Source organism: Daphnia magna, linkage group LG10, assembly GCF_020631705.1.
Source record: "Daphnia magna isolate NIES linkage group LG10, ASM2063170v1.1, whole genome shotgun sequence".
NCBI lineage: Eukaryota > Metazoa > Arthropoda > Branchiopoda > Diplostraca > Daphniidae > Daphnia > Daphnia magna.
Genome location: NC_059191.1, coordinates 9,153,240 through 9,171,990, shown reverse-complemented (window position 1 = coordinate 9,171,990; position 18,751 = coordinate 9,153,240). Strand labels below are relative to the sequence as shown.

General features: G+C 38.1%; 4 protein-coding genes and 3 long non-coding RNA genes across 13 annotated transcripts; 3 read left to right on the top strand and 4 right to left on the bottom strand.

The window, feature by feature from the left end:
* Nucleotides 1-48: 48 nt before the first annotated feature.
* On the top strand, nucleotides 49-6,627 carry LOC116933295 (cuticle collagen 2C-like). Of its 3 annotated transcripts, XR_006652002.1 has the most exons (5): nucleotides 49-1,359; nucleotides 1,420-1,598; nucleotides 1,947-2,202; nucleotides 2,272-3,162; nucleotides 3,242-3,792. XR_006652002.1 is itself a non-coding variant. In XM_045179995.1 (3 exons), exons 1-3 carry the CDS (start codon nucleotides 3,148-3,150, stop codon nucleotides 6,395-6,397), a joined length of 912 nt encoding a protein of 303 aa, XP_045035930.1. In that variant the 5' UTR covers nucleotides 3,091-3,147; the 3' UTR covers nucleotides 6,398-6,627. The 3 variants fall into 3 exon arrangements, 1 of the variants encoding a protein (XP_045035930.1); XR_006652001.1 differs by having other exon boundaries at nucleotides 1,420-2,202; XM_045179995.1 differs by lacking the exons at nucleotides 49-1,359; nucleotides 1,420-1,598; nucleotides 1,947-2,202; nucleotides 3,242-3,792 and adding exons at nucleotides 5,436-6,096; nucleotides 6,162-6,627 and having other exon boundaries at nucleotides 3,091-3,162.
* LOC116933001 lies at nucleotides 4,364-4,867 on the bottom strand. The gene is made up of 2 exons (XR_004399829.2): nucleotides 4,594-4,867; nucleotides 4,364-4,531 (listed from the first exon to the last, which is right to left on the bottom strand). It is a non-coding gene; the product is annotated as an uncharacterized LOC116933001 (long non-coding RNA).
* Nucleotides 6,618-8,683, bottom strand: LOC116932996. Of its 3 annotated transcripts, XR_006652003.1 has the most exons (6): nucleotides 8,524-8,683; nucleotides 7,930-8,458; nucleotides 7,809-7,868; nucleotides 7,104-7,744; nucleotides 6,959-7,024; nucleotides 6,618-6,887 (listed from the first exon to the last, which is right to left on the bottom strand). XR_006652003.1 is itself a non-coding variant. In XM_032940905.2 (5 exons), the coding sequence occupies exons 2-5, from the start codon at nucleotides 8,003-8,005 to the stop codon at nucleotides 6,751-6,753; spliced, it is 348 nt and encodes a 115-aa protein (XP_032796796.2). In that variant the 5' UTR covers nucleotides 8,006-8,458; nucleotides 8,524-8,683; the 3' UTR covers nucleotides 6,618-6,750. The 3 variants fall into 3 exon arrangements, 2 of the variants coding, with proteins under 2 accessions (XP_032796796.2, XP_032796797.2); XM_032940905.2 differs by lacking the exon at nucleotides 7,104-7,744 and having other exon boundaries at nucleotides 7,809-7,877; XM_032940906.2 differs by lacking the exon at nucleotides 7,104-7,744.
* A 516-nt stretch (nucleotides 8,684-9,199) lies between these two features.
* Nucleotides 9,200-11,636, bottom strand: LOC116932987 (methyl farnesoate epoxidase). Its single transcript, XM_045179986.1, is given in 11 exon segments — nucleotides 9,200-9,725; nucleotides 9,787-9,931; nucleotides 9,994-10,111; nucleotides 10,180-10,288; nucleotides 10,360-10,428; nucleotides 10,491-10,611; nucleotides 10,670-10,860; nucleotides 10,946-11,176; nucleotides 11,242-11,451; nucleotides 11,454-11,489; nucleotides 11,555-11,636. Coding segments are annotated over 11 exon segments (1,494 nt in total). The 3' UTR covers nucleotides 9,200-9,543.
* LOC123476953 lies at nucleotides 9,539-11,823 on the top strand. 2 transcript variants are annotated; one of them, XR_006652054.1, is made up of 6 exons: nucleotides 9,539-9,681; nucleotides 9,829-9,958; nucleotides 10,035-10,106; nucleotides 10,543-10,613; nucleotides 11,055-11,198; nucleotides 11,266-11,823. It is a non-coding gene; the product is annotated as an uncharacterized LOC123476953 (long non-coding RNA). The 2 variants fall into 2 exon arrangements; XR_006652055.1 differs by lacking the exon at nucleotides 9,539-9,681 and having other exon boundaries at nucleotides 11,266-11,474; nucleotides 11,537-11,823.
* Nucleotides 11,824-14,388: 2,565 nt separating this feature from the next.
* Nucleotides 14,389-16,824, bottom strand: LOC123476951 (methyl farnesoate epoxidase-like). The gene is given in 11 exon segments (XM_045179987.1): nucleotides 14,389-14,914; nucleotides 14,976-15,120; nucleotides 15,183-15,300; nucleotides 15,369-15,477; nucleotides 15,548-15,616; nucleotides 15,679-15,799; nucleotides 15,858-16,048; nucleotides 16,134-16,364; nucleotides 16,430-16,639; nucleotides 16,642-16,677; nucleotides 16,743-16,824. Coding segments are annotated over 11 exon segments (1,494 nt in total). The 3' UTR covers nucleotides 14,389-14,732.
* On the top strand, nucleotides 14,728-17,011 carry LOC123476954. 2 transcript variants are annotated; one of them, XR_006652056.1, is made up of 6 exons: nucleotides 14,728-14,870; nucleotides 15,018-15,147; nucleotides 15,224-15,295; nucleotides 15,731-15,801; nucleotides 16,243-16,386; nucleotides 16,454-17,011. It is a non-coding gene; the product is annotated as an uncharacterized LOC123476954 (long non-coding RNA). The 2 variants fall into 2 exon arrangements; XR_006652057.1 differs by lacking the exon at nucleotides 14,728-14,870 and having other exon boundaries at nucleotides 16,454-16,662; nucleotides 16,725-17,011.
* Nucleotides 17,012-18,751: the final 1,740 nt, after the last annotated feature.

Sequence of the window (18,751 nt, the reverse complement as noted above, 5' to 3'; positions counted from 1 at the left end):
TGTCACAGCAGTTGGCCGGACGTTTCGATCTGAAACTGTGGATCCTTAAAATGGATCTACACAAAGTTGCTGAAGAAAGTGTACCATCGACGCAGATGCAAAGAATTCAGTCACCAGGAAACCTGTGCAAAACGACGTGTGAAATTACGAATCTCGATTTCGAGTGGACTATTCATAACGCAACGTTCTTCGAAAATCTTGGCAAACAAAATGGTTGTTGCTCGTCAGAGTTTCTAGCTGAAACAACACCTGAAGCTGAATGGAGTCTTTCCTTTTGTGACAAGGGTCCAGACGTCACAATCTACCTCTATCATTCCTCGCCGTACATCAGAATCGTCGATTGTCCCATCAAAATCAAGATTGCGATTAATGAAAATGGTGAAAAAATGTTCCAGCAAGACCATCATTTACCGACCAACACTCAGTTGCCGTGTACTGTATTCCAAATCCCCAAAAAAGTCCTGTCAAGTGAATGTCTTACTACAGGTAAACTTACTTTTAATTGTCAAATTGAAAAAATGGATGCCGATTCGCTGGAACAGGATTTGTCTCAAGAGCCGTTCACCTCTAGCGATCAGTTGTTTACTGTTCAATTCGAAGAACTATTTAACAGCATGAAATTTGCAGACGTAACGTTGAACGTTAACGGATGCATATTTCAAGCTCACAAAACTATTTTGGCAGTGAGAAGTCCGGTATTTGCGGCCATGTTTGTTCATCAACCAATCGAGAAGGTTTCATCTCAAATAGAAATTCAAGATATTGAACCGGATGTGTTCCACGAAGTCCTTCGTTTCATCTACACTGGCCGTGTGCCTATAGCAGTGATGGAAAAAATGGCAGCTAGACTTTTAGCCGCTGCAGATAAGTATCTTCTTGATCAATTGATAAAAGAATGCGGAAATCAATTAATTCACCGGATGTCTGCTGACAATTGTTTGGAATTGCTTTTGCTAACCGATCAGTACCATCCAGCGGCGGATTTAAAGAAGAATGCTCTCGACTTCTTCCGTCGTTTACCTCATGAAGTAATGGCGACGGATGGTTGGAAACGGGCCAAAGAGGATCATCCGGAGCAATGCTGTAACATTCTAGAAATGTTAGTCAATCCGCATGCTTGACATCATTTCATTCTTAATTGCCCTTGTTTTTGAAACTCAATTATGAAATCAATAGATGGTTTCGTTTTAATCTTGTACTAGTCTATACATATACAAATAATAAGGCAATAGTAAAATAAAAGAGCTGGGTGTTGGAACTGGGTCATGGCTCGATTATCGGCTTGCCTATTTAGGCCCATCTCCTGAAGCATATCTTGATTGAAGCATGCCATTTCATTTACACAAATTCGCTAAAACCGTAAGTATTGTTATTTTATAAATTGTTTATTATTTTAAATTTAATCTTATGACGTTTCAGTAAATCAGTGGCGAAAGAGCATCTCCGGCCTTTGAGATATTCATCATCACGACATCGTCCTACTAATGGTATTACGCAACATGAATCCTCCATAAAAGAGTTTCAAGGAAAAAAGAAAGTGACCGCACCTGCACAGCTCTTATTGATAAACAACTAAATCTTCCTTAAAATTTCCCACGGTGATTATTGCTCCAAACAAACCCGATGGATTGTCTTCCCCACTTTCACCTATCAGCGAGACAGACACTATCCTTCTTGCCCTTTCTTTGCAATGCGATTCGTACGATCCTCTAACGTGCGGTTGCTACAAGACATGACTCACGACCAAAAGCATTTTTGCCATTAATGAGCCAATCGGAAATGAACGCGGAAACTATGCCTATTCATGATCGCAATAGGCGAATTAATCGTCTACTTTCTTACCCAATATCCGATTTCTTCACAAAGCCTTTCTATAAAAAAAAAAGAAAAGATTGGCTGTGATTTGAGATTTATCGGCTGCTCATTAACATTGTTGTTTTGCGTAGGCTCGCATGACGCAACAGGTTTTACGTGCGGGATTTCCATATTGCCATTTTTTATATACAACTGGAATGGCGCCGCCTCCTTTTGCTGCCTCTATCACTGTATCTATCGATCGAGACGTATATATATGCATCCCATTAACGAAGCTCCCGAAATATTTAAAAAAAAAGGCTTCACTATTCAACACGATGTCGATACTGAAGGTTGTCTCCGTTTGTCTCGTGATTTTGCTAGTCTGTGGCCCTCCCGCACTTGCAGGTATAATTCGTACTGGAAATTATTTTTTGAAATGTTAACTGAAATTATTTGGGCTTGCGTGTGGAACAGGACCTCTGGCGGCTTCAGATGATTTGATGGATTCCGCATCATCCAGTTTGACTTGGTCACGACGAGGTGTTATTCCCGTTCGTCCCAAAACACGAAGGCCTAACGTCAATAAACAAGGAAATCAAAGATTTTTTGGAGGGGCTTACATGCCTGGCTACGGCGCATTCAGGGGTTAGGCAACCTGAAGTTTAATGCATTATTCATAATTGACCCTCAGCATCGTCTTATCGAGGAAAAACTCATCTCTTTTTTGGAAGCTTTTCAATGTTGAACGTATTTACGCTAATTTTAACTATTTCAAATGAAAAATAAAAAACAATTCATTGAAAAATCCAGTATTTATTCAATTTGGGAAATGAAATCGAAATTTATTGATTAATCAGGGCAAGAGAGGCCAGCAGAGCTTCGACACTTTCTTTCAAGATGATGTCTGTGCCATTGTGTAATGTACTTTGTTCTTCGTTAACCATCAGTGGATAGCTTTGAACTGCAAGAAAACAACAAATGAGTTTAGGTTTCTCAAACCTCTTGTCTAGACGAGAACAAGAAATTATAAATTCTAGGAGCGGAAGATGGAGGTGAAGATTATTTGACATCTGATGCTGTGGTAAAAAAAAACAAAACAAATAAAAATGTGATTGTGTTGCGGTGCATAGCAATAACCAATAAGTAACCGCAATCAACTAAACTGTTAACGATGCAGGTTTACAATCAATCAAAAAAATTTGGAGAAAACCACATCCTCTACAGTTGAATTTCATAGCCAACTGATTTGGGTTTCCTTTTAAACTAAACGATCTTCATCATTTTCTAATGCTCATTGTTTCAGTACAGCGACTGTGTTCGACAACAGCAGCCGTGCACGGTCATTTTAAAATGCGAGGTTATTTGGTAAGTAGCCTAACTCAATCATCAAAACCTTTTCTTATTTTTAAAATATTCAAGACGATATTTTCATGACCAAACGCAGGCATTTGTCTCGGTCCTGGTGGCTACAGTTACCAGTTCACTGAATGCAACACATACCAGCTCCCCACAACAACAACAAACTTCTATTACCAAGAGTCAATGGGCCTCTTTGAACCCAGTGGCTACAGTTACCAGTTCACCGAATGCAGGCTCCCCACAACAACAACAAGCTTCTATTACCAAGAGTCAATGGGCCTCTTTGAACCCAGTGTACACCGGTGATGCAGAAAAACTAGAAAATATTCAGAAACAATGGGAGAAATTCTATGATTACCTTCCTTGGCTGAAAGGACCTGCTGGTCCGCCAGGAAAAGATGGTAAAAAGGGAGCTAAAGGTGATCCAGGAATTCCTGGTATTGCTGGACCTCCGGGACCACGTGGCTTTCCGGGACTACGTGGACCTTCAGGCACTACGTTGAAAATTGGATAAAGGGGTTGAAATAAAAAAGATTGGGACAGAAAACTCTTCTGACATCCACAATCAAATAGCATCACGTCTGACATTTTATGACCATTAAAAAAAAATACTAACAATAAACGAGCAAAAATAAAGTGTTGTGTGTCAGTTTATTTTATTGTTATTTCACTATTGGTTTACAATATAGCAAAACATACGAAAAATATCGTGTAATACATTAAAGCATCGCAATTGGGAATATTGACCGAAGTAATACATTTTGATTATTTCGTCATCAATCAATTAGAAGTAGGATTATTACGTCGCATATACGACGAAGGCAAAAATGGCTATCCTGGTGCGCAAGGTCCTAAAAGTGATCCAGGACCTTATGGCCCTGCAGGAGCTCCGGGTAAGGATGGTGCCCCTGGAAAACCAGGAGAACCCAGTAAGGTACCTGGACCTCAAGGACCAATGGGCCCGTCTGGCTACAATGGAGCTCCAGGTAAAGAGGGTCCTGCAGGTCCTCCTGGTAAGCCAGGCTAAAGCTTACATGCCTGGCTACGGCGCATTCAGGGGTTAGGCAACCAGAAGTTTAATGCATTATTCATAATTGACCCTCAGCATCGTGTTATCGAGGACAAACTCATCTCTTTTTTGGAAGCTTTTCAATGTTGAACGTATTTACGCTAATTTTAACTATTTCAAATGAGAAATAAAAAACAGTTCATTGAAAAATCAAGTATTTATTCAATTTGGGAAATTGAATCAAAATTTATTGATTAATAAGGGCAAGAGAGGCCAGCAGAGCTTCGACACTTTCTTTCAAGCTGATGTCTGTGCCATTGTGTAATGTACTTTGTCCTTCGTTAGCCATCAGCGGATAGCTTTGAACTGCAAGAAAACAAAAGATGAGTTTAGGTTTCTCAAACCTCTTAAAAAATTTATATACTGACCCTTTAAATAAAGAAGATTGAAACAGAAACAAACAAGCGTGAAGCAATATACCGCCCGAGAAATCATTTTCGTCTGACCGATCGTGAGACGTCGTTGCAAATGACGTCATATTTTTCCAGTTTGTGGTGATGCTGTGTAGTCTACATTGAGAAGCTGAAATTTCTTTTGCAATCCGTGTGGTGTTTTCTTATCAAAAATCATGATGGGAAGCTGTTTCCGTAATATTTGTTGGTTTTTCAAAACCAAAACCAAACGGATTGCGGGTTAACCTTAATCAGTAAACCACTAAAAGATAATGCATGAATAAAGGACGGTCTATGCTTCAATAATATTGCATTCTCTACAAACATTTATCGATGCGGAAGTGAACGCTTGTGGATTTCTAATTCAGGGGATCGGCATTTGCCAATCTGGTCTAGACGAGAACAAGAAATTATAAATTCTATAGGAGCGGAAGATGGAGGTGAAGATTATTTGACATCTGATGCCGTGGTAAAAAAACAAAACAAACAAAAATGTGATTTTGTTGCGGTGCATAGCAATAAGTAACCGCAATCAACTTAACGGTTAACGATGCAGGTTTACAATCAAGCAAAAAAAATTGGAGAAAACCACATCCTCTACAGTTGAATTTCATAGCCAACGGATTTGGGTTTCCTTTTAAACTAAACGATCTTCATCATTTTTTAATGCTCATTGTTTCAGTACAGCGACTGTGTTCGACAACAGCAGCCGTCCACGGTCATTTTAAAATGCGAGGTTATTTGGTAAGAAACTCAACCATCAACACCTTTTCTTATTTTTAAAATATTCAAGACGATATTTTCATGACCAAACGTAGGCATTTGTCTCGGTCCTGGTGGCTACAGTTACCAGTTCACCGTATAAAGGCTACACACAACAACCACAAGCTTCTATTAGCAAGAGTCAATGGGCCTCTTTGAACCCAGTGTACACCGGTGATGCCGAAAAACTAGAAAAGATTCAGAAACAATGGGAGAAATTCTATGATTACCTTCCTTGGCTGAAAGGACCTTCTGGTCCGCCAGGCAAAGACGGCAAAATCGGCTATCCTGGAGCTCAAGGACCTAAAGGTGATCAAGGGTATCCTGGGGCTGCTGGCCCCCCTGGATCACAAGGAACTCCAGGCAAAGACGGCAAAGACGGCTATCCTGGAACACAAGGACCTAAAGGTGATCCAGGAATTCCTGGTATTGCTGGACCTCCGGGACCACGTGGACCTCCAGGCGCAGACGGCAAAAATGGCTATCCTGGTGCGCAAGGTCCTAAAGGTGATCCAGGACCTTATGGCCCTGCAGGAGCTCCGGGTAAGGATGGTGCACCTGGAAAACCAGGAGAACCCAGTAAGGTACCTGGCCCTCCCGGACCTCAAGGACCAATGGGCCCGTCTGGCTACAATGGAACTCCAGGTAAAGAGGGTCCTGCAGGTCCTCCTGGTAAGCCAGGCAAAGATGGGGCCAATGGAACTCCTGGTTATGCAGGTATTTGCCATTCATGGTAGTTGATTTATTAAAAATTAAAATAATTTAATTCTTTTTGGCTACAGGTCCACCAGGCCAGCAAGGCCCTCCTGGCAAAAACGGCCTTGCGGGACCTCCTGGCGTTCAAGGTTCGGCCGGACCCGAAGGTAAACCCGGAGCTCCCGGTTACGCTGGAAGTCCTGGGCCAGCAGGGCCTCAAGGACCTCCAGGCAAGCCGGGTCAGTCTTATTATCCAGAAACAGTAACTGCTACTCCACAACAATATAATCAAGGCCATCATTACAAGACCGTATACGGCTAAATGAACATTTTCGTTTGAACCAGAAACGTTTCATGACAACCTGTTCTGCATGTCGTATATGTGACGTAATAATCCTACTTCTAATTGAATGATGACGAAATAATCAAAATGTATTACTTCGGTCAATATACCGAATTGCGGTGCTTTAACGTATCACACGATATTTTTTGTATGTTTCGCTATATTGTAAACCAATAGTGAAATAAACAATAAAATCAACTGACACACAACACTTGTATTTTTGCTCGTTTATTGTTTTTTTTTTTTTATAGTCATGAAATGTCAGACGTAATGCTATTTGATTGTGGACGTCAGAAGAGTTTTCTGCCCCAATCTTTATTATTTCAACCCCTTCATCCCTTTTTCACAGCGTTGGAAATACCGTTAACGGTTTTAACCAACCATGTCACCTTCCAGAACAAACGTTGGTCTCTCTCCATGCCAGTTGATGACGTCAGACTACGAACAGATCGTTTCTCCAGTGGCTTCTCTATTTTGACAGCAATCGACATCGTTATTGAGGCAATTGTTTGGAGGAAAAAAGGAGGGAAACAAATTTACCTGAAGAAAAGCCATTGATTCCTTCAACCGATTGGTCGATTGGACGAGGTAATGATGGGCTAGCATCTGTTGGAATAAAATGAATTTGACTTGAATAGGCCCAGACAATATCTGACAATAATAAAGCCTGTATATAATTCTATACCTGTAAATGTGACAAAATCACTAACAAACAAGACCAGGACGAAAAAGCAAGCTAGTTTCCAAATCGACATTTTGTCAACGAATGAATTATGGTATTCGTTTTTTCTGCTGTTTGAGTCAATAGCGACAAAAAATTCAATATAGCGACCACTTCCTCTTTTTTTATCGCTTTATCGTTAAACTTCACTCGAATTGGTTTTTTCATTTTAACTGGGGTTCGTAAGTCGACATAATCATTTAAAATTTACTAGAACCTAAGCAAAGAATATCATACCCGTAGTAGTTTGAGCAAAATATTGCATGATTTACCGTAATCTAAATTTTATTTTGTTTTCAATGGACGCGTTGTCTGTTAATATAGCGTAAATATTGAAACAAAAAATGAAAACAGAGCTGGATTTATTGAATTATTTTGCTAAGGTGTATTGCCATATCGTTTCTTGTGCTTTCGTTTTTGTATACAATCTCTGATACAATGCAATAGATGAATGATGCAAAAACAGCAACCACAACTTCGTCTTTATCCTTATCGCCCTTTGCTTTTCGCATTTTTAACGCCTTCTATTGTTTTATCTACTAGCCATCTCCACGTCCCATGGTCTTTAAAAAATGTTTTAACCCATCGTTTCTCCATTGGATTTCCTACAATTTACAAAACGAAAATCAGCTTTAACGTCTTTCCAAATTAAAGGATATGTTATACTACCTTCTGGGGAAGGCACAGAGTTGAGATTAGGCCCAGCAACGATGGCATCACCAATCGGCTCTGCACAAACTTTTTGGGGATTAATTCGTCGTATTATACTACGTAAAACATTGAAACTCACCTGTTGATGCAACAAGACAGTAAATTCCTACAAATACCAGCAGGGAACGACAGACATCTTTAGACGAAGCCATCATGTTAGTGAATACCCAACATGCTATACAGATGTTCCAATAAGTATCAGTTATCTACATCAGATTATTGGAGCCCCAATTTATTGGGAGGTGCCCATTTTATTTGGTTTCCTTTACCAAAGTTACTGTTAATCGCAAAACCACAAGTTATCTAAAACAAACTCGGGAAAGCCAGTATTAATAACCGATTGTATTGAAATCGGGAATGAAAAGAACGTAATCAACGATGAAAATGAATCTATGCTTTATTGTTGTATTAAAGTCGTTTGATGGTCCAGGCGATGGGATTAGCCTTTTTCCATAGTTTGTTGATGCGTTTTGCCTCAACAGATGTTTCAACTTGACGTTCTTCCATTTCATCTTGCCCTTCTTCGGCATCGTCCATGAAATAAGCTTCTTCGTCGACGGAACGCTGACCTCGAGAGGCACTTGGGATGCTAATAGAATTTGCTTCGACTGTATGATGTAATTCGAAAAGTAAATGAAACGTGATTTGGAAATGTTTTATATGTTTCATATACCATTTAGTGAGCAAATAACTAGGCAGATGGCGAAGATGGCTAGTAGGCGTACAAGAGACATGGCTGATATCTTTAGACAGACTTCTTTACGGTTGGAAAAGTAAGTTAAGATTGACGTTGTCAACAGATTTTGTATTTTGTTCAATCCGAATTTGCTGTCGTTTGTGGCAACGGAAATGGTAAGACGGATAATTAAATATAGCTTTCCTTTGGTTTTTCAGTCAACCATCTTTTCCTGACATTTTCAAAAATATTATCATCTGATTATTTCCCACATCCTTAGCCACAATTAGATGGAGAGCCATAGCCTTCAATGCAAAAGATTTCTTTCTTGCGTAAATTTTAGAGAGATAATACCCAACGTATTTCTTTTGTCGTATTCAGCAATGGTTGCTTGCCGTTTGGTAAACACCTTGTCATGGCAAGGCATGTATAATTGCAATTATTCTGCTTCTGAAAAGCATTTGTTAGAATTCTAGAATACTTGTAATCGGTTATCATCAATAATGAACCAATGCAAATGTTTTTCACCCAACATGGCCAATTGACTAGAGACAATAAAAAAAACGTGTCATGGTCCTGTAAGAACGTTCCTACATGACTAGATACGCCCTCAAGAGTAAAGACCTTTGTCTATTCGTCTATGCTGAGAACCTTATCCGATATTGCAACGTAATATTTCTTTTGTTTGTTTATTTTTTACCAATGACCAATGACTAAATTAATAATGAAATTTATAAATAATTCTAAAAAATAAAACATGTGTTTTTATAGATTTGATTTAAAAGCAAAATCCTTGCAAAACGTCAAGGTTGCATTTTTTTGTCCGTTTAATGGCGCGCTGAAATATTCCCGCCTTTTGACCCTAGTTCATGCAACACAAGCAAATGAGAAAGTCAAGAATATTGATGGTGTAGTCATGCAGAAATATAGACGTCTAAGAATATTCTACACACAAGAAACGAAAAAGAAAATTATTCTTTGAAAACAAAATTTCTTGAATTGGTATTTTAAATGGATTCATGAACGTGGAGTTACGACCACTTTAAATCCCTGGTAACCCAAAGTGAAGCCATTTGTGGGGTCGAGAGACGGAAGAGGTTCGTTTGGAACAGGTTCAAATCGAAACTTCTTGATCAAAGCAGCTGTGAAGAGAAAGTAGGTATTCTTTGCAAGAGATTCTCCTAAGCACATTCTTTTACCTAAAGCACTGATAATTATTAATTTTGTTGTGAAGCAAATAATTGAGTATGTTTTGCTTACCAAGGCCAAATGGATAGAAATGATCACTTTTAATTACTTTAGAGCCATCGTCATTCAAATGACGTTCCGGACGGAACACTTCCGGATCTTTCCAGTACTTGGAATCCTGGAATACAGCATGCAGATTCAGGCTGACCAAACTTCCCTGGTCATCATTGGAAAAAATACTATAGTAACTACAATTTGTTTCGAGAACTAAGTTATTACTTGTGGAATTGTGTAGCCTAGAAGTTTTGTGTCTTTGATAGCATAATGAGGAGGAGTGAGTGGTGCAATGGTGCTGCAACGTTGAGCTTCCATCAGAACTGATTCAGTATAAGGTAAGCTAAACCAAAAAGTTTTTTGTATTAATTATAATTTGACCAAAATGACTAGACAAAAAGGAAAACATACCTGGAACGATGGTTAATGGTAGGAAAAAATTCTCCACAGACTTGGTCCAATTCCATTTGCATCTTTTGTTGTACCTGCTGATCTCGAACCAAATGAATAATGGCAAAACCTGAGTGCCAAAACAATTAGAAAACAATAAAAAAAAAAACAAGTGCGCCATTCGTTGCAAAGGACATTTACCGATTGAGCCGCTTGTTGACTCAGCACCTGCACCGAATAGGTCTATTATCGTCGAAATGAGCTGCTTTTCTATTGGAAATGATAATTTAACTGCACTAAAAATTCAATTACAAACTATTACATCATCCAACCTGTGAAATTTGTTGATGGATTCTCGTCCTTCTGTTTTTTCATTTCTTTCAGGTAGACGTCTATGAAATCACCAGCTTCATCGTCTGATGGATTTCGTTGTTGATGATCTTCAATAGTTTCCTGTAAGTGTACCTTTATTTTGGAATTTGCTGATGGAAATTCACAGAAGGTAAATTACCTTAATGAATTTTTGAATTGGCTCTATCAGTTCGGCTTTCACTCCAATAAATTCTCTAATAAAGCGAAAACGTTTTAAAAGAAATGCAGGAACTGGCATGGATCCTCGAAAAATTTTCCCTGTCCGAAAAAATAGCTCATTAGCTCTCAGGAGGTCTTGAAATTTAGAGTCGTGACGCTGAAAACGTTCGCCTGAAAGATAGACAAATACATTAGAAATTACGGGTTCGGAACGAAATAATTGATCAGAGAACTACTAACAGAATTGATTAGTTACCTGCGACCAAAGCCCATAAAATGTTTATCACTGATACTTGAAAGATGCCTTTTAAATCAACAATTCGTTCAGGATCTGATTGACTTTTGTTTTCGATATCTTTTATCAGATCTCCAACTTCGCCCATCATCTGATCTTCAATGGAAGTTTTGCCGAACCCCAAGTCTCTGAGATGTCTCATAGTGAATTGACGCTGTTCTTGCCAAAATTGACCCATGACAAACATAATGCCTGGAGATGGATTCCCCAACAGGTGAGTCATCCCATTGGGCATTTGAACTTAAGTCAAAATTTACCTAGTTTTTCTCCGAACGTTCTAGCCATCATGACAGCTGAATCTGGGCGACCGTTAAGGTCGTCATTAAGCATCGCTTCTTTCATCGCTTCGTGACTGCAAACGGAAATAACAGGCCTGCTGGGCCCCACGTACAATCCCACCACAGGTCCGTATACTTCGCTAATTTTTTTCATTGCCTTGTGTGGATATTGCGGATCCCACGATGAAAAAAAGGCAAATAGCCTACCAGAGGTAATCCCCTTGGACCTGCGTCTCATTAGAGGAAATATTCTAATAATTTAAATTCGTAAAAGGTCAATTTTCAGTTTTACCTGGTGGAAAGTTATGTGGGCGTTTCGTCATTTTTAAGATGAAACCGATGAGCAGAATCGTTGCACAAAGTTCAAAAATCATTCTGTTTCGATTTTCAGAATGAATCTCTCTGAATTGACGAATTGACGAAATAATCAAAATGTATTACTTCGGTCAATATTCCCAATTGCGATGCTTTAATGTATTACACGACATTTTTTGTATGTTTTGCTATATTGTAAACCAATAGTGAAATAACAATAAAATAAACTGACACACAACACTTGTATTTTTGCTCGTTTATTGTTTTTTTTTTTTTATGGTCATAAAATGTCAGACGTAATGCTATTTGATTGTGGACGTCAGAAGAGTTTTCTGCCCCAATCTTTATTATTTCAACCCCTTCATCCCTTTTTCACAGCGTTGGAAATACCGTTAACGGTTTTAACCAACCATTTCACCTTCCAGAACCAACGTTGGTCTCTCTCCATGCCAGTTGATGACGTCAGACTACGAACAGATCGTTTCTCCAGTGGCTTCTCTATTTTGACAGCAATCGACATCGTTATTGAGGCAATTGTTTGGAGGAAAAAAGGAGGGAAACAAATTTACCTGAAGAAAAGCCATTGATTCCTTCAACCGATTGGTCGATTGGACGAGGTAATGATGGGCTAGCATCTGTTGGAATAAAATGAATTTGACTTGAATAGGCCCAGACAATATCTGACAATAATAAAGCCTGTATATAATTCTATACCTGTAAATGTGACAAAATCACTAACAAACAAGACCAGGACGAAAAAGCAAGCTAGTTTCCAAATCGACATTTTGTCAACGAATGAATTATGGTATTCGTTTTTTCTGCTGTTTGAGTCAATAGCGACAAAAAATTCAATATAGCGACCACTTCCTCTTTTTTTATCGCTTTATCGTTAAACTTCACTCGAATTGGTTTTTTCATTTTAACTGGGGTTCGTAAGTCGACATAATCATTTAAAATTTACTAGAACCTAAGCAAAGAATATCATACCCGTAGTAGTTTGAGCAAAATATTGCATGATTTACCGTAATCTAAATTTTATTTTGTTTTCAATGGACGCGTTGTCTGTTAATATAGCGTAAATATTGAAACAAAAAATGAAAACAGAGCTGGATTTATTGAATTATTTTGCTAAGGTGTATTGCCATATCGTTTCTTGTGCTTTCGTTTTTGTATACAATCTCTGATACAATGCAATAGATGAATGATGCAAAAACAGCAACCACAACTTCGTCTTTATCCTTATCGCCCTTTGCTTTTCGCATTTTTAACGCCTTCTATTGTTTTATCTACTAGCCATCTCCACGTCCCATGGTCTTTAAAAAATGTTTTAACCCATCGTTTCTCCATTGGATTTCCTACAATTTACAAAACGAAAATCAGCTTTAACGTCTTTCCAAATTAAAGGATATGTTATACTACCTTCTGGGGAAGGCACAGAGTTGAGATTAGGCCCAGCAACGATGGCATCACCAATCGGCTCTGCACAAACTTTTTGGGGATTAATTCGTCGTATTATACTACGTAAAACATTGAAACTCACCTGTTGATGCAACAAGACAGTAAATTCCTACAAATACCAGCAGGGAACGACAGACATCTTTAGACGAAGCCATCATGTTAGTGAATACCCAACATGCTATACAGATGTTCCAATAAGTATCAGTTATCTACATCAGATTATTGGAGCCCCAATTTATTGGGAGGTGCCCATTTTATTTGGTTTCCTTTACCAAAGTTACTGTTAATCGCAAAACCACAAGTTATCTAAAACAAACTCGGGAAAGCCAGTATTAATAACCGATTGTATTGAAATCGGGAATGAAAAGAACGTAATCAACGATGAAAATGAATCTATGCTTTATTGTTGTATTAAAGTCGTTTGATGGTCCAGGCGATGGGATTAGCCTTTTTCCATAGTTTGTTGATGCGTTTTGCCTCAACAGATGTTTCAACTTGACGTTCTTCCATTTCATCTTGCCCTTCTTCGGCATCGTCCATGAAATAAGCTTCTTCGTCGACGGAACGCTGACCTCGAGAGGCACTTGGGATGCTAATAGAATTTGCTTCGACTGTATGATGTAATTCGAAAAGTAAATGAAACGTGATTTGGAAATGTTTTATATGTTTCATATACCATTTAGTGAGCAAATAACTAGGCAGATGGCGAAGATGGCTAGTAGGCGTACAAGAGACATGGCTGATATCTTTAGACAGACTTCTTTACGGTTGGAAAAGTAAGTTAAGATTGACGTTGTCAACAGATTTTGTATTTTGTTCAATCCGAATTTGCTGTCGTTTGTGGCAACGGAAATGGTAAGACGGATAATTAAATATAGCTTTCCTTTGGTTTTTCAGTCAACCATCTTTTCCTGACATTTTCAAAAATATTATCATCTGATTATTTCCCACATCCTTAGCCACAATTAGATGGAGAGCCATAGCCTTCAATGCAAAAGATTTCTTTCTTGCGTAAATTTTAGAGAGATAATACCCAACGTATTTCTTTTGTCGTATTCAGCAATGGTTGCTTGCCGTTTGGTAAACACCTTGTCATGGCAAGGCATGTATAATTGCAATTATTCTGCTTCTGAAAAGCATTTGTTAGAATTCTAGAATACTTGTAATCGGTTATCATCAATAATGAACCAATGCAAATGTTTTTCACCCAACATGGCCAATTGACTAGAGACAATAAAAAAAAACGTGTCATGGTCCTGTAAGAACGTTCCTACATGACTAGATACGCCCTCAAGAGTAAAGACCTTTGTCTATTCGTCTATGCTGAGAACCTTATCCGATATTGCAACGTAATATTTCTTTTGTTTGTTTATTTTTTACCAATGACCAATGACTAAATTAATAATGAAATTTATAAATAATTCTAAAAAATAAAACATGTGTTTTTATAGATTTGATTTAAAAGCAAAATCCTTGCAAAACGTCAAGGTTGCATTTTTTTGTCCGTTTAATGGCGCGCTGAAATATTCCCGCCTTTTGACCCTAGTTCATGCAACACAAGCAAATGAGAAAGTCAAGAATATTGATGGTGTAGTCATGCAGAAATATAGACGTCTAAGAATATTCTACACACAAGAAACGAAAAAGAAAATTATTCTTTGAAAACAAAATTTCTTGAATTGGTATTTTAAATGGATTCATGAACGTGGAGTTACGACCACTTTAAATCCCTGGTAACCCAAAGTGAAGCCATTTGTGGGGTCGAGAGACGGAAGAGGTTCGTTTGGAACAGGTTCAAATCGAAACTTCTTGATCAAAGCAGCTGTGAAGAGAAAGTAGGTATTCTTTGCAAGAGATTCTCCTAAGCACATTCTTTTACCTAAAGCACTGATAATTATTAATTTTGTTGTGAAGCAAATAATTGAGTATGTTTTGCTTACCAAGGCCAAATGGATAGAAATGATCACTTTTAATTACTTTAGAGCCATCGTCATTCAAATGACGTTCCGGACGGAACACTTCCGGATCTTTCCAGTACTTGGAATCCTGGAATACAGCATGCAGATTCAGGCTGACCAAACTTCCCTGGTCATCATTGGAAAAAATACTATAGTAACTACAATTTGTTTCGAGAACTAAGTTATTACTTGTGGAATTGTGTAGCCTAGAAGTTTTGTGTCTTTGATAGCATAATGAGGAGGAGTGAGTGGTGCAATGGTGCTGCAACGTTGAGCTTCCATCAGAACTGATTCAGTATAAGGTAAGCTAAACCAAAAAGTTTTTTGTATTAATTATAATTTGACCAAAATGACTAGACAAAAAGGAAAACATACCTGGAACGATGGTTAATGGTAGGAAAAAATTCTCCACAGACTTGGTCCAATTCCATTTGCATCTTTTGTTGTACCTGCTGATCTCGAACCAAATGAATAATGGCAAAACCTGAGTGCCAAAACAATTAGAAAACAATAAAAAAAAAACAAGTGCGCCATTCGTTGCAAAGGACATTTACCGATTGAGCCGCTTGTTGACTCAGCACCTGCACCGAATAGGTCTATTATCGTCGAAATGAGCTGCTTTTCTATTGGAAATGATAATTTAACTGCACTAAAAATTCAATTACAAACTATTACATCATCCAACCTGTGAAATTTGTTGATGGATTCTCGTCCTTCTGTTTTTTCATTTCTTTCAGGTAGACGTCTATGAAATCACCAGCTTCATCGTCTGATGGATTTCGTTGTTGATGATCTTCAATAGTTTCCTGTAAGTGTACCTTTATTTTGGAATTTGCTGATGGAAATTCACAGAAGGTAAATTACCTTAATGAATTTTTGAATTGGCTCTATCAGTTCGGCTTTCACTCCAATAAATTCTCTAATAAAGCGAAAACGTTTTAAAAGAAATGCAGGAACTGGCATGGATCCTCGAAAAATTTTCCCTGTCCGAAAAAATAGCTCATTAGCTCTCAGGAGGTCTTGAAATTTAGAGTCGTGACGCTGAAAACGTTCGCCTGAAAGATAGACAAATACATTAGAAATTACGGGTTCGGAACGAAATAATTGATCAGAGAACTACTAACAGAATTGATTAGTTACCTGCGACCAAAGCCCATAAAATGTTTATCACTGATACTTGAAAGATGCCTTTTAAATCAACAATTCGTTCAGGATCTGATTGACTTTTGTTTTCGATATCTTTTATCAGATCTCCAACTTCGCCCATCATCTGATCTTCAATGGAAGTTTTGCCGAACCCCAAGTCTCTGAGATGTCTCATAGTGAATTGACGCTGTTCTTGCCAAAATTGACCCATGACAAACATAATGCCTGGAGATGGATTCCCCAACAGGTGAGTCATCCCATTGGGCATTTGAACTTAAGTCAAAATTTACCTAGTTTTTCTCCGAACGTTCTAGCCATCATGACAGCTGAATCTGGGCGACCGTTAAGGTCGTCATTAAGCATCGCTTCTTTCATCGCTTCGTGACTGCAAACGGAAATAACAGGCCTGCTGGGCCCCACGTACAATCCCACCACAGGTCCGTATACTTCGCTAATTTTTTTCATTGCCTTGTGTGGATATTGCGGATCCCACGATGAAAAAAAGGCAAATAGCCTACCAGAGGTAATCCCCTTGGACCTGCGTCTCATTAGAGGAAATATTCTAATAATTTAAATTCGTAAAAGGTCAATTTTCAGTTTTACCTGGTGGAAAGTTATGTGGGCGTTTCGTCATTTTTAAGATGAAACCGATGAGCAGAATCGTTGCACAAAGTTCAAAAATCATTCTGTTTCGATTTTCAGAATGAATCTCTCTGAATTGACGAATTGACGAAATAATCAAAATGTATTACTTCGGTCAATATTCCCAATTGCGATGCTTTAATGTATTACACGACATTTTTTGTATGTTTTGCTATATTGTAAACCAATAGTGAAATAACAATAAAATAAACTGACACACAACACTTGTATTTTTGCTCGTTTATTGTTTTTTTTTTTTTTATGGTCATAAAATGTCAGACGTAATGCTATTTGATTGTGGACGTCAGAAGAGTTTTCTGCCCCAATCTTTATTATTTCAACCCCTTCATCCCTTTTTCACAGCGTTGGAAATACCGTTAACGGTTTTAACCAACCATTTCACCTTCCAGAACCAACGTTGGTCTCTCTCCATGCCAGTTGATGACGTCAGACTACGAACAGATCGTTTCTCCAGTGGCTTCTCTATTTTGACAGCAATCGACATCGTTATTGAGGCAATTGTTTGGAGGAAAAAAGGAGGGAAACAAATTTACCTGAAGAAAAGCCATTGATTCCTTCAACCGATTGGTCGATTGGACGAGGTAATGATGGGCTAGCATCTGTTGGAATAAAATGAATTTGACTTGAATAGGCCCAGACAATATCTGACAATAATAAAGCCTGTATATAATTCAATACCTGTAAATGTGACAAAATCACTAACAAACAAGACCAGGACGAAAAAGCAAGCTAGCTAGTTTCCAAATCGACATTTTGTCAACGAATGAATTATGGTATTCGTTTTTTCTGCTGTTTGAGTCAATAGCGACAAAAGATTCAATATAGCGACCACTTCCTCTTTTTTTTATCGCTTTATCGTTAAACTTCACTCGAATTGGTTTTTTCATTTTAACTGGGGTTCGTAAGTCGACATAATCATTTAAAATTTACTAGAACCTAAGCAAAGAATATCATACCCGTAGTAGTTTGAGCAAAATATTGCATGATTTACCGTAATCTAAATTTTATTTTGTTTTCAATGGACGCGTTGTCTGTTAATATAGCGTAAATATTGAAACAAAAAATGAAAACAGAGCTGGATTTATTGAATTATTTTGCTAAGGTGTATTGCCATATCGTTTCTTGTGCTTTCGTTTTTGTATACAATCTCTGATACAATGCAATAGATGAATGATGCAAAAACAGCAACCACAACTTCGTCTTTATCCTTATCGCCCTTTGCTTTTCGCATTTTTAACGCCTTCTATTGTTTTATCTACTAGCCATCTCCACGTCCCATGGTCTTTAAAAAACGTTTTAACCCATCGTTTCTCCATTAGATTTCCTACAATTTACAAAACGAAAATCAGCTTTAACGTCTTTCCAAATTAAAGGATATGTTATACTACCTTCTGGGGAAGGCACAGAGTTGAGATTAGGCCCAGCAACGATGGCATCACCAATCGGCTCTGCACAAACTTTTTGGGGATTAATTCGTCGTATTATACTACGTAAAACATTGAAACTCACCTGTTGATGCAACAAGACAGTAAATTCCTACAAATACCAGCAGGGAACGACAGACATCTTTAGACGAAGCCATCATGTTAGTGAATACCCAACATGCTATACAGATGTTCCAATAAGTATCAGTTATCTACATCAGATTATTGGAGCCCCAATTTATTGGGAGGTGCCCATTTTATTTGGTTTCCTTTACCAAAGTTACTGTTAATCGCAAAACCACAAGTTATCTAAAACAAACTCGGGAAAGCCAGTATTAATAACCGATTGTATTGAAATCGGGAATGAAAAGAACGTAATCAACGATGAAAATGAATCTATGCTTTATTGTTGTATTAAAGTCGTTTGATGGTCCAGGCGATGGGATTAGCCTTTTTCCATAGTTTGTTGATGCGTTTTGCCTCAACAGATGTTTCAACTTGACGTTCTTCCATTTCATCTTGCCC